This window comes from Gambusia affinis, linkage group LG01 (assembly GCF_019740435.1).
Source record: "Gambusia affinis linkage group LG01, SWU_Gaff_1.0, whole genome shotgun sequence".
In the NCBI taxonomy this organism is placed as follows: Eukaryota; Metazoa; Chordata; class Actinopteri; order Cyprinodontiformes; family Poeciliidae; genus Gambusia; species Gambusia affinis.
Window position 1 is genome coordinate 23,401,006 of NC_057868.1, and position 14,958 is coordinate 23,415,963.

Genomic DNA, 14,958 nt, shown 5'->3' on the forward strand with positions numbered 1-14,958 from the left:
CGGCTCCCGTTGCTGAATAAACTTTGAAACATAAACGATTCCATCTAGGGTTACTTCTGTAACCAGCTTGGCTCATACTTTGGTACAAAATAGGAGACTCCACAGACAAACCACAACTTGCTCAAATGTCTTCATAAAAAAACTGTTCACTGTGAAAAGAAGAGATAATTATATCAATATCAGATGTCAGAATATCAGATATAATTATCTGCTTACTGAAAAGATTGAATAACCCAGAAACAAAAAAAAGACAGCTATAAACAAAAACATTATCAGTCTGCCAGCCTCCCGGAGCGAGACAGAAAACAGAGAGGGACCTAACCACTGTGTTCAATCCACCTTTATACCTGTCACACCCACCTCTCAGGTGCAACTGGGGCTGTAATGAGCTAACATAGTCACCACATTATACGGAGGAACCAACATGTCAAACATAAGGTTCTCAGACCAGCGGTGTGCGACTCCAATGTTCTTCTTCTGCTCATGTGGGTCGCTCTGCGGATATAAACAGTTCACACAGCAGTCTGACTGCAGTTGGGTGTAACTACTAGTATGAATGACCTGCAGGGAAAAAAATTGGATTTCAGTAAAAAAAAAAATGGAATTGAGCATAAAGGTTTGTTTAGAGGCTTGATGAGTATTTCACAATCATTAATGCGATTACTATCTGCCATAGCAGTGGTTGATTGGCTAGAGTAAGCATCTGCTCTACCGATGATCTGAGTTGGTGTTTCAGTTTTTTAACTGAGCTGAAAACACCAAAAACACACCAAGCACATCTACATGTTATGGTTGTCAAAGTCAAGCTGTCATAAATGACCTGCTTCTTCTCTCTCTCGTTATTTCATGTTTTAAATTCAAACTTTTTCCCCACATTGTTATCTTGTTGTAGTGTTGACAATTAGTAGCAAAGCGCTGCGTCTCTTTTCTTTTGCACATGCATTTAAGATTTAGCGCATTAGCAGCTGGACAACTAAAACCAGCTTTTTGCCCTCCATCAGGGAGCTTGTCGAGTTTATTTCTAAGTTTATTTATTTTTTGTTTTTCGTTGTACATTATTCTGAACAGGTACAGTGATACTACAGTCCTGATACTATTATTCATTATTAATGTCCATATTGTCCGGTTGTGAAAGTGGTGTCTTCCTTGGTTCTATAGTCATTAAATATTTTCCATTTTCCAACAAATTGACCGACTTGCAATCTCAGTTTATATGAGAGTTTTTACATCACAGATATCTCCTCCATAATGCACAGCCATTGCTCCACAATCGGTTCCTCTTTATGGCATAATCTTGTGATGGCTTTCTGACATGCTGAAGTTAATATTTTTACCAGGTATTTGTCTTCTTTTTGTAGTACGTCATGTGTAAGATACCCCAAATAGATTGTCCCACATGTTCTGGGTATTCCATATTCTATGTTTTTTTTTTTTTTTCACTTTTATGTTCTTTAAGTTCCTTTTGCCATTTTTTAAATATAGTAGATGTTTTCCTCCCTGCCATCAGTCCCTGGTGCAGTGCTGAAATTACTCTGCATTTTCCCCTTGTAATTTTTCTGAAATATCTCAATTTTACTTATGTTGTTTTGTATCTCTTTCTCACAGTAATCTCTTATCTATAAATATCAATATCGATCTTAGTTGTCTAGTCCAAATTTTGTCTTTTTGTTATAAACTCAGCAGCTTAAATCCCTAAACTCGAGGTCCTAGCAAACCAACTCAACCTCCTGGTTTCTTTCTCTAATTTATAATTATTAGTTTCAACTGTAGTATTAGTTTTTAAACCCAACTAACTACTTAACTTATTTATACCAATAGTCCTTTGTTGGCTGTTTCTTTTCTTAATTCCATATCTTTTCTACCAATTTTCAGAATTTTCCATTTTGAAACATTCATCATTGCACCAACCTATCAGAGGTCTAATTTGGTTGTGGCAATGAAGCCACAAACTTTCACTTCCACTTCTTCTCACGCGATGGGAATAGGGTTTGATCTTACCCTATTTCTCCTGAAATCTATAACCATAAGCAAGCTGGCGGACAAAGCGGTAAAACCAGCTTTAGATTATTGTCCAACTGTGATACATTCAATAACTGCAGAGTCATCCGAGCATTTCTGCAGATGACAGAAGTCGGACTTGTGCTGGACGTTTGAAGTGCAGAGAGTGAATAGGAATGGTGAGAGTACAGAGCCTTGTGGTGCTCCTGTGTTGCTGACCACCTGGTTAGACACGCAGACCTTCAGTGGTCTAATGGTCTGTTTCTCAGATCCTGTGTCTTCTAGAGTTTCTGACAAAGCAGATCGGGCTGCATTGTGTTAAAGGCACTGGAGAAATCAAAGAACGTGATCCTCACAGTGCTGCCTGCCCTGTCCAGATGACAGTGGGCTTGTTGAGGCAGATGTATGATGGCATCTTCAACTCCTTGGCAATAACAAGCAAACTGCAGGGAGTCCTGGTATGTGCCTGTATGCTAACTCAAGAGGGCTAGCAGGAGTCTCCCCAGGACCTTTATGATGTGGGGAGTCAGGGCAGCGAGTCTGTAGTCGTTAATGACTGATGGGTGAGTCGGAACCGGAACCAAGCGGGATGTCTTCTACAACAACAGAACCTTCTGTTGGGTCAAGCTGCTGCAGAATCCCACAGAGCTGCTCTGCTCTGCACAGGCCTTTGGGACTCTGGGGCTGACAGCATCCAGACCTTCAGCCTTGTTCTGGTCCAGTCTCTTCAGCTGCCTCTTCACCCGACTTCTAGATACAGAAAAATGGGAGGCGGGGTCAAAGGGAGCAGCAGCATCTCCTGATGTGGTCAAAGACAAACTTGTGGAAGCAGAAGAGTCCATGACTGAGGTGGAAGACAGAGCGTCTGAAAGCCGTGGGTCAAAGCAGGGTGGGATGAGCTTGTGCCAGAACTGAAGCTATTGAACAATGTGTTCAACTCATTTGCTCTGTCAAGACTTTTCATCTGTCCGATCCTCCGTTTGCTTGAAGCCTGTGATCTTCTTCATCCCTGACCACACATCTGTGATATTGTTCCTGTGGTTATCATAGCAGCGCATGCAGTCGCAGCGACTTAAGGCTCTCTACTTCAGCCCTCTTTTCTCTTTCTCTTTTTTTTTTTTTTTGGAAATTTTTGTGTTCTGGACTCTTTGTTGGTCGTTCATATTAACCTTCTCTTCAATTTGAAGGACTGAATGATCTTTGTTGTCTTAGCAGCTGTAACAGTTTTTGTCCACATGCATAGTCTGTAATTTGAAGGTTATGTCATCTACAGACGAAACGCTGTGGCGTCATCTGGTCCCTGTGTATTCTATCTAATTTAGGCAGCTTGTGAGTTTTCAATTTGAAATTTGAACAAACCTATTCAGGAGCAAGCAACATTGTTTACACTGCACATGGTGATTTATATTTTTTGTTTTTCTAACAATTACACTGCTCAGGTAGATAATGCATCAAATCTCTTCTCATGGGTGCAACCCAGTTCTGACTTGACTTCCGTTCTGGTTGAGCTTGTGTCCTGGCTCTTTCCATCTGTTCTAACTTCTGTTTTCTGACTCTCTCCTTCTACTTTTTCAGTCTGTCAGGCTGTCCTCTTGCTGATAAATCACTTCGGACCCTCATGGCTGCCCACACAGCTGAACTGAAGTATGTGTGTTTTATTGAGTTAATTGTTTCCTGACTAAACCTCAACAAGTTTACTGAAAGCTCTGCAGCTACGGCTTGGTCCATTTTCCCATCTCTATGCTTCAATTCGATTAAAAGATGAAAACAGCAAATAAGGGTGGTGGATATCTAGCTGGAAGCATACAACAGAAACTATTAGGTGCATAGTGAGAAAAATAAAAATAATAATAATAATAGTAGAAGTGTGCTGAAAGCCTGCCTACATGTGTCTCAGGTGTCCGACTCCAGGCTGTGATGGATCGGGTCACATCACTGGAAACTATGCGTCACACAGGAGGTGGGAGCTCCTCACATTTGCATTTTGATCCATATATGAGATGCCGTCTTAATAATAATGAACATTATTAATTGCACTTTAATTATTTGGCCTCCTTACTTCACAAAAGTGTTGACATTTCACGTGTGACTCTGCCAGTTTGTCTGGATGTCCACGGGCCAAGAAAGGAGGAGTCAAATCAGCGCCTTCCAAAGACGACAAGGAAGAATCTGAGCTGCTGAGGTAAGTGACTGTATCTTAGCATCGTTCCTGTTTCTGTTTTCTATTAGACTAGCAGTTCATGAATAATGCTGGGAGGACAGACTTATAAAGCATTCTTAAAATATCCGTAGACAGAACCGCGAAGTTGTCTTAAAGGCTGATTATCCTGAAACATACCAAGCCAAGACTCTGTCTTGGTTAATAGATTTTTATATTGTTTTACTGTTACTCTACTGTGTTAATACCATCTACAGGAAAGAAAAGCTTTAATGCTGTTAGGACTTCTTTTCAAACAAGAAGTTAGGGATAGGCAAAAATAAAACAATCAACTATTGCAAACATTTAAGAACAATTTTAGGAGTAAATAAGGATTCTAAGGGTTAAATCGAAGGCAGCTGATCATTTCTTCTTGTTTATGGAAAAGGCTTTTCAGTTCTCGTCATGGGTTTGAAGTATCAATCACAACAGTCACATTCACCGATCTGACTACGTTTTCTGGTCCATTGTTGTTCAGTGCTAGCATGCTTGTTTGGTCTTAGCGTGTGAATATAAGTGTGTTGGGAGACGAGTCAGGGCTGCAGAGTAAATGTTAGAATTATGAAATCTGACGACACTGAACCTCTTTTGCTATTGTTTACTTATTTTGACCTGGATGGCTCACAATACCTGTCTTCCCTGTCACAAAAACCAGTGCCCCTTGTCCATGAGATGCAAATGAACTGCTAAGTTTTGATCAAAAGTGTGTTGGACTATTTGTGTGTGTAGCTGCTGTTTAGTTTCTCCAGTATTGAAGTCTGAGCATTTCTCCCTACACTGGACTGTACCACACCACTAAGCTGGTGTTTGGGTGTTTTTTTTGTTCATTTGTTTGTTTGTTTTGTTATTTTTACTCCGGTTGCACCTGTTCCTGTCGATTTGCCGGCCTCTAGATGGGGCTCTGAGTGAGATTCAGACGGTGGATGGAATGTTATGGTTGGGTAAAGTCGCTTCCTTCAATGATCAACGTCACATTGACAAATAAACATTAGCAAACACCTGATGAATTTTGCATTATTGTGCTGTCCACACTTTATAGTTAGGCAAAAAAAAAAAAAACAGCTTGTAATGTTTCTGCAGACTAGAGCATCTACCTCAACAGAACACACTGTAGAGTCAAAGTCACCTGTGGTCTACATCCAATAGAGCCTTTTCACTTTCACCACCACAGGCAGCAGTGAGTTTCATGACTGATGAGGTATGGTTTCTCTAGAGTCAGTTGTTCAAATCCAAAATGCAACATAGAAGCCAATCATCCAGCCAACGGTCCTCTGAATGGTCTCAACAACCCTCTGAAGCCTCACTCTGTATGCAACAGTGCAGCTGCCGTACCATAGAGCGATGCAGCGTGTCAGCAGGCGGTCAATGGATGAGCTGTAGAAGGTCAATAGCGGCTTGGAGTTCAGCTCGTGCTTCTTGACGATTCTCAGGAAGCGTAGCTGCTGCTGAGCCTCCGTGATCACTGCTGCAATGTATTTAGAGGTCGGTGGAGATGAGGACGCCAAGAAACCTGAAGGTTTGGACTCTCTCCACACTCTCGCCGTGGTATAGAGAGAGTACCTGGGTCGGTGCTGAGCTTCCTGAAGTACATGGTGACCTCCTTTGGTTTTCTTGGTGGTCAGAGTGAGGTTATTGTCTGAACACTCTCTCTGCTTCATCACCCTGTGAGATGAGTCTGAGCACCGTGGTGTCGTCAGCAAATTAACAATGCGCTTGTCGTTGTGGGCCAGACAGTCGTTTGTGTCAACCTACAATAACCGATTTTAAACAACAATCAGATCAAACTGCAAAGGCCGTAGTTTTTGTGCAATTCTTAAACATTTTACCTTGCCAACATGCATTCACCAAAAAATGTATTGAATGGAACATGAAGAAAGCGTTTAGTCAAATTAGGATTTCTGCTTATCTCCAGGTGTCCAGTTCCTGGCTGTGACAGTCTTGGACACATCAGTGGAAAGTATGCTACCCACCGTAGTGCCTATGGCTGTCCACTTGCAGCAAAGCGACAGAGGGAAGGTCTACTAAATGGCACTCCTTTCTCTTGGAAGGCCTTTAAGACCGAAGGCCCGACCTGCCCAACACCAGGCTGTGATGGTTCTGGTCACGCTAATGGCAGTTTCTTGACACACCGCAGGTATCCTGCTTTTTGTAGAAAATGTTGGTTTTGGTGTCTTGCCCAAGTACATTTGGAAGTGTGGAGCGACTGGATGTTGAACGCTGTTCTTTATTGACCAATGTAGCTTTAAAAGAATTATATTTGTAACTATTCTAATGGCACAAAAGTGAAACAGTTTACAAACGTACTCGTTATGAAGTCGAGATTTCTGCAGTAATTACAACTTTTAAAAAATGCATTTCGATTCCTAAGCTGGTCTATTAGTACCACAGTTTTTTGTTGCTGTTGTTGTTTCTTTTTTTTTTCCTGTTTGCTTTCTCTATGCCGTATCCCACAAGAACATGCAGAAATAAACAAGCAGGCATTTCAGTAAAAATTTTAATTGTACAGTACAGTGTGACAAAAAATTATCTTACACTAAAATGATTCAATTTAACTATGCAGTGGATGTGGCAGGTTCACACTGATGCAACACTCTGGCAAAGGAAAATTATAAATCTAAGGCAAGGCAACTTTATGTATACAGCATCCGTCAGCCAGAGACAATTGAAAGTCCTTGTACAAAGAAGTTAAAAACACACCTAAGCAGAAAAAAATGTGTCAAATAGATTAAAATTAGACCGATAAAATGTAAAAATATAAGACCATAAACTGAAATAAGTGAATAACATAAAAACAGCCAAAAGGAAAAGAAAAGTTTTTCATCTTGGGCTGAGCATTTTAGCTGTCAGGACATTTCAGTTTGTCCTGATATGACTACAAAAAAGAAATTTTTGATGAAGTCATTTCTTCTTTTCTTTCCTTGAGGCTCCAAAATCTGTTGAGCCAGCTATAAAAATCATGACAAGAATCTTCTTTAGTCTCTCAGGTTGTCCCAGAGCTCCAGCCAGCAAGAAGAAAGTCAGGCTTCCTGGAGACGAATATATAACAGCAAAGTTCAGAGCCAGCGACGGTAAGATGAACACAGTAACGATGTTTGCCATGTATTTGCACTGTTTTATTTAGATTATTTTAGGCATAATCAGAAAAAAAACATTCAGATTTCTATTACTAGTCTATTTGCTTTTTTTTTTTTTTTTTTCATTTTGGGTCTCGTTCCTTTGCTCGTTGGTAAACAAATTGCAATTATCGTGGTCAGTGATGTGTAGAATATAAAATGAGTTTGTTTATGACACACAGATGACACCCATTCAAGCGCTAAATGCAGTCATAGAACAAACCAAAGTGAGGATGTACCACAGCTTTCTTCAGCTGAATGAGAACAAAACTGAAGAAATTATTTTATGGCTAAAGGAGGAAAACAATCGAGAGTCAGAACCCAAAATCTGGGTATCGCGATGAACTCTCAGATTCACTAAAGGGCAATTGCAAATTTGGCCTTCTGTCACCTGAAATATATTTACAAGATCTTGAAAAACCCAAATATGCTGTGGTGGCCTTTATTTAACAGTGGCCTGGCCCAATGTCAGACACTCTTAATAAAGGCAAGGAAAAAAAAGGGGCCCAGTGTAGGAAGGGTGTTTTGTAGCAGTGGAGGAGGAAGGCCACAGGGGGCGCCACACAGCTGGTACAAGACACACACTTCTCTTGACAAGAGGAAGAGACAGGGTTGTGTTGGACGTGCAAACTTGATCAGGATCCTAGCATGTACAGCTTATTGACATTTGAGATCTAATTTATTCCACAAAGAAGTTAGCAAAATCATTATGCACCTTATGTAATGGTTGCAAATGTTTACATTTAAAACCAGGTGAAGTCTTCTATAAACAACACAAGTGTAGCGACTACTTGTCCATGAAAACTAAAAGGCTTAGAACTTAAAGGCGATCCAAGTCAAAGTGAATGTAACTCAAATAGTCACTTGATGCACCATGGGTTTCTGGTTTACATAAGGCCAAAAAAAGGTCCAAAAACCCTCAGAAATGCACTTCATTGTTGGTTTGTTCCGAGTTTGTAGGCAAACAACATGGTACAACATTTCACAAGATGCCTCTCCTGATCTATTTCTTGCCTTTGCCTGAATGCCTCATCTGCTCACCCACCAACTGGCCTCACTTTTAAAACTTTGCACATTTTTGCAAGCTTGTAACCTGCGCATTCAAACCCCTTATGTTCACTTCGACTGAGTGCACATTTCATAGAGGGTCATAGGGTGCAGTGTAAATATTGGGACTGGGCCACTAAGTGGTTGACCGACTGACGAAAAATCACAAGACCACCCATGTGCACACAGAGCTCCTTAAAGCCTATCTATTATACGTGAAACACCCATGTCCTAAATAAACATTAATTAATTAATTAATTTAATTACCAACCAGCAAATTGATTAAACAAAAAACAAATATACTCATTATCCATCAATCAAAAAATAAGCAAATTAACAAAAAAAAATAATCAAAATTTTTAGATTTAACCCATCAAATAGAGAAATGGCTCCTATAACAAAAGTCATACAAGTTGGCATTAATAATCCTGGAAAAATAACTAGTTTTGGAAATCTTTACAGCTCTGTAATGACAATTCCTACTTTCCTCTAGTGCTTCAAATGAGACGTGAAGCCAGTCCTTTACCCACTTCCTTTCTGTCCTCCTGCATTCCCCTCTGATGACCCGAATGTCGTCATCAAATCAATCAGTCAATTCAGAACCTCAATTTGGGAACAGCTGGAGATTAAACGCGTCCCAAACCTCTGCGTGCACCCTCACAAAGTCAATACCAAAACATGCAGCTCCATCCCAGGAAGGAAGCTGTTACTGCAACACGTGACAGGCAGAAATAATATGCTTACACATCGTGTGTGATTCTGTCAACCAGTTCTGGATAATGATGAAGATATCAAGCAGCTGAACAAGGACATCAGTGAACTGAATGAGTCCAACGCAGAGATGGAGGCTGACATGATGAATTTGCACACTCAGGTGAGGTTAAAGCAAGTTCTGTCATTTTCAGACGCTCTGCAGTCGTTGGGTGCAGTTTAGCTGCCTCTCTAATTATACTCAACTTAAACTTGGAAACATGTCTATCAAAGAACCAGGGTTGAACATTTCTGCCTAACCCAATGCAGAACTTTTTCTCTTTCTGATGCAGATTTCTTCAATGGAGAAGAACCTGAAGAACATGGAGGAGGAAAACAAACAGATAGAGGAGAAGAATGAAGCTTTGTTCTTGGAGCTCTCTGGTCTGAGTCAGGTGTTAATTCGCAGCCTGGCCAACATCCGCCTGCCTACCATGGTGAGACGTTTCAAGGTTCAAACTAAGAAATAAAACAAGCAAATTCATATTATTTCTCTTTTTTTTTTTGTAATTAAGATTACACTTCCTCCTAAGATTACACTTTTTTATGTTTTTGTTTTGGTTTTTTTATCGGGGTGTAAAAATGTAGAAACTACAATCCAACAACATAATACTTTTTAAACAGCATGTGCAGAAGATTTCTTTTGAATACTTTGATTGAGTTTGTTATGCATCTGTGACACAAGCATGACTTTCCAGAATTTTTTTTTTTTTTCCTGATGTGAAACAACCCTTACCTGGAGAAAAACTAAACCCGCTTTGCCTCTGGCAGAGTTGTCTGGATGTATCTTTATGGATGCACTGCAGTCATAGAGATTTGGTGGGAAATAATCGGAAGAAATGGTTAAATGTTGTCAGTGGGGAACACAGTTTACCGAAAGCAATTGGAGGGCAGGGAAGAGTTTATACCGTTTCCAAAACCCCAATTTAGTCTGGAAAATGTAAAAGATTTACACGTCTGGATACAAACAGTGATCAAAGGTATAACTATATGTTTGTCTATTTGAAGGCAACTAAATCTTTACATTACATCGCATGCTTAATGCATCCAGCTGTCTAAAACACTGTGTGTTGTGGCTACAAAATGGATACGGTTTCTTTGTTGAGCTGTAACTTTTCAGGCACGTGGTACAAATATTCACACACAGCCTGAAAAACGTGATCGAAAACACAGCTCAGATTTTCACAAGATTATTTACAAACTATTAACCACTGACTCGCCTGCTTTTCCCGAGTGCACATTGTGTCAGAGAAAGATGGAAAAAAACATTTCTAGCCAAATGTTTGTAAGATTGATAAATAAATAGATGATAAATATCTCCCAGCATGCCACTTTTGAACAGCTTAAAACTACTTAACAGTACCAGCATAACGTTATGCGACAGTACTATTATGTCTGGCTGTCCTGGCTCTAGAGACCAGTAATGGTGGTGCAGATGATATTTATCTGCTGGATGATACACAAATTGCACAGGCAAAGGATGTCAGATAAGGACAGATTAGTGCAGCCGGACTACTGACAATAGTTATGCAATGAAACTGAAACAACAACAACAAAAAAGACCATGATTAAACTTTAATATTCTGCCGTGTTATTTAACAAACAAAAATGAACATTGACTCCAAACAGAGACCAGGAAACCCATTACACGGCCAAAGGGATATTAAAGGTAAAGCAAATAAAAAGAATCCTCCCTCCTCCCTAAGTCCATCTGAATCGATTACATCCAGAATCAGAGATTTTTGTTTCAAATTTTATTGATTCCATCACATTTATTTGACAATCTGTTGAAGAACTGAAATATAGCAAATAGAACAGGTAGTACTGTAAATATAAACTAAAATAAAACCAAATAACAACTTAAGAAAACAAAAATCTAATCTTCAATGGTATTATTTATTTTTTTATTATTATTGATGGTCATTCCCTCCTCCATCCAAAAGAGCAACACATTTGTGAGATCTTTAAATGTTTGCTGATTGATTTCTAGTTGAAGGTTTCTGTGGCGTGTGAAACAGGTGATTTCATGTTGATCCATGTAGCTTCTAACATTTAGGAGCAAGTGATTTCAGTTTGGTTTGCCGCATGTAGAACGATGGAGTTTGAGCTGCTTTAATGACATTCGGGTAAACTGTTCTGCACAAGGAGTGAAGAAAATGCGTCGGTCCAGTGAAAACAACTTTAGACATATGAAAGAAGAGCCTTCTGCTCTGCTGAAATAGTGATGATGAAAACGGAGTGGATCCCAGGTCAAAGCAATCAAGACAAACTGTGAAATTGGAGCGAGGTGGGAGAAGGAAACAAGTTTTTGTCCTGCAGCATCCCAAGCTTGCAGCAGCGTCTCCACGGAGATCACTCAGGATAATTTAACTGCTTAGCATTCAGAGGGACAGAGTCAGGGCCTCTCGTGGTTTTACTGGTAGCTCAGTTAAGTGTTACTTGCTTAGTGAGTTTGTTAAAGTATTTTAACTGGAAGGTGGAGTTATTTTTGTTGTTGTTGTTTTGTTTGATAATTTATATTAAAGAGAAGTTCTCTATGTTTATTCCATACCAGCGTAGTGCTGTTTGAAACATCAATGCTGGACTTATTCCTTTATATATTGTGAATTAATCAAATAAATTAGGGCCTGACTTACATGGCTGTCTGATGTTGAGAATAAATAATTTTGTGTTTTTCTTTTGATCTCTTTTAGCTGGTTGCAAAGCTAAAGCTAAAGGAAATGACCTGTTAGGAAACACCCTCAAAGCTAAGGGTAGAGGATACGACACACTAGGGAATTCCCTCTCTATGGCGTAGCTTAGATAGAGGCTAACAAAGGGAATGGAAAACTTTTGTTTGATGCCTCTTTGTCCTGCGAACTCCTAAAGGTAGCATGAGAAATGGTATTTTACTGTATTTTAATATTAGTAATAATAAATACAATTCATGAATTCAACTCACCGACTCTTCTTCAACCTCATACATCAAGAACTCAGCATGGAGAACAGATTAATTCTCCACACTGACGATCCAAATCAACTCTACAAATTTATGAATTTATCCCGACTACTAATCTTGACTTCTGAACTCGTGTTTTCAGCAGGAACCAGTGTCCGAGCAGAACTTCGATAATTACGTGGAGACTCTGACCTACATGTTCACCAATAAAGACTGCTACCAAAACCCCGACACCCGGGCCCTGCTGGAGTCCATCAGTCAAGCAGTAAAAGGAATAGAGGTATGATGCAAGACGACGACAAAACAAGCAGCTGCCACATTTCTTCTGAGTTCTTACATATTGTATGTGATCATTCTTCTTACTCGGTTACTTAATAACTCCACTAGTTGTTTGTTTGTTTTTTTTAGCATGTTGTTGGATGACATATGAGCCAGAACAGACGACTGCATGTCGAGTGTGTGTGTGTCACCGCACTGGCATCCAAAGGTCACTTTAAGTCAGGAAGACAAAGTGCATAACCAGGAAATGTGTGCAGAACAAAATAAAAAAAAAAGAGAAGAAAATAGCCTGAGCTTAAGTGACTCTTAGTTATTACCATATCCCAAGAAATCTGATAGTACTCTACATTAGATTAGTGTTGTTGCACCTCCAATACCTAGTTTGTAGGTTTATTTTGCTATTGTTGTGTAACTATTTGTGTCCTGTGCAATTGTTAGTTGAATAACTAACTACTCAGATTTGCTGCATTATTTCTAGCTATTTATTATTATTTATCTGCTTTTTAAGTTATTTCAAAAAAAATCCAAATTTAAAATATTCCAACACAATGAGAGACAAATGGTCGTTTCCTTCCTGGCTGAACAAAGAGGAAATATTTTAAGATATCAACTATGAATTATTTTCTATATTTATTGTTTATTTATGTACTGGGATCTTTTTATGTGCAAAAATTTTGTATCTACAGGTTTTTAAATAATTTTGTAAAGATTTTTGTGCTTCTGTACTTTTGCCTTTTATTTCCCCAAACTATTTTGAATACACTGCTATACAGTAAAGAAAAGGAGGCGGAGTTGTGCATATTTGGTATTTATTTGGTTATATATAAAAAAAAAAGTGATGGTGAATATTTATTTTTTATTGTCTATGTGCTAATGATGGTTGTAAATTGATTAGCCTTTACCTTCATCTTGAAATAAAAGTAAAGCTACCATAAATCTGTTGTACTCTTCAGGTATTCTGACACCACTGCTCTTGTTTAAGCAACACACCAGAAAAGCTCCATGGTACAAAGACAATGTTTACTGTATAAAACATTAAAACACTGTGCCTATGAAAAACAATGTCATCCCCTTGAATGTTTTACTTCGCTTTTACAATCAAATCAAAATAATTTGACTTTTTTTTTTTTTCAAATCCCCCACTTCTTTTTAGTTTCAAAGTATAAAAAAAAACTACTTCTGCAAAAGAATGGCAATATCATATAAACATGTAACATAAAATAAGTGACTGCATGAATAAGTCACCCGTTGAAGTCAGTATTTAAGTCTGCGCTGTGATTGAAGCATAAGCTTGCCCATCCAGACACAACAGTTTTACTATTTTTTTCTTCCTTGATAAACTGTTGAAGCTCCGTCAGGTTGTGTGGGGATCGCCCGCGAGCTGGGCTGTTCAAGTCCACAGCGATATTCAGCTCTCTCACGTTTACCTTAATAGGAAGAGTCTGAAACCGGAGCGAGGTGCTGCCACCAGCCGACAGCTCTGTGTGCGAGAGCCGAGAGCAGACGGGCGACATTGCAGAGCAGATGGTAGTAAAAAAGAAAGGATGCCTTTATTTCTTCTACCATCTTCAACGTGGAGCCTTTAAAACCATACAATAAAATCTGTGGTTTTAAATAAAATCTGAATGTTATACATCTGAATAATTTGTCTAAAAAAAAAAAAAAAAAAAAAAACCCTGGTGCTTTGAGCGTTAAGCTTAAATTATGATATTTTCCAGATGAAATATTCATTATTTCTACCTATAGATAGATATAGAGATATCTAAATCTAGATAGATATAGATCTATCTAGATCTAGAGCTAGATCTATCTAGACGACTCACAAAAAATGTGGTGCAGATCGGTCCATTTACGGCGGAGATATAGCTGATGGATTAACCTAGGGGGCGCAGTGGAGTCAAATTACATTTCAAAACATTTGAGCTCTTTAAAGGTTACCATAGGTCTTACATTTCGAGTTTGGTGCCAATCGGATCATCCATGTGTGATTTAAAGACGCACGTATACGGAAGAGTGTGGTCCAGTCACTTACGAATCAGAGAGTTAAGAACCTCAATGCTGGTTCAAGATCGTGTTATCCCTGATATGGCATTGACAGTGACATTGATAAGAGTTTTCCTTTTAATAAATAGGAGTTCAAATTAACGAGAACAAACACAGGGGCATCGAGACACGGAGGCTGCATTGACCAGTGTACATTGCTCTTTGTTGGCTCTTGGGTGGATGTACACGAAAGTGAATATCTGGGGAAGTTCCTAGGGGAAGCAGAGTGGGACACTGTTGCCTTGCAGCAAGAAGATCCTGGGTTTGAAACCCAGACTGGGGCTTTTCTGCGCGGAGTTTGCATGTTCACCCTTTACACAGGTGGGTTCTCTCCAGCTTCCTCTCACAGTCCAAAAACAAAAACCTTTCCTTAGGTATGAGTGTGTGTGTGTGTGTGTGTGTGTGTGTGTGTGTGTGTGTGTGTGTGTGTGTGTGTGTGTGTGTGTGTGTGCGTGCGTGTGTGTGTGTGTGTGTGTGCGTGCGTGCGTGTGTGCGTGTGGGCATGTGCGTGTGTGCGTGCATGCGCGATCAAGTTGTATTGATCTATTTATTGTGGTTTAAATAGAGGAGTGGCCAGCTGACTCTGCTGAGGA

At 39.4% G+C, this 14,958-nt stretch overlaps 1 protein-coding gene across 1 annotated transcript in view; it reads left to right on the forward strand.

The window, feature by feature from the left end:
* The window catches only part of LOC122837030 (myelin transcription factor 1-like), a 30,414-nt gene extending 17,028 nt beyond the window's left edge, over positions 1-13,386 (forward strand). The window contains 9 exon segments of the mRNA XM_044127093.1: positions 3,574-3,642; positions 3,896-3,958; positions 4,097-4,180; positions 6,108-6,329; positions 7,172-7,263; positions 9,126-9,229; positions 9,399-9,542; positions 12,186-12,323; positions 12,452-13,386. Coding sequence (XP_043983028.1) covers positions 3,574-3,642; positions 3,896-3,958; positions 4,097-4,180; positions 6,108-6,329; positions 7,172-7,263; positions 9,126-9,229; positions 9,399-9,542; positions 12,186-12,323; positions 12,452-12,466 — 931 coding nt within the window. The 3' untranslated portion in view covers positions 12,467-13,386.
* The last annotated feature ends 1,572 nt before the right edge of the window (positions 13,387-14,958 follow it).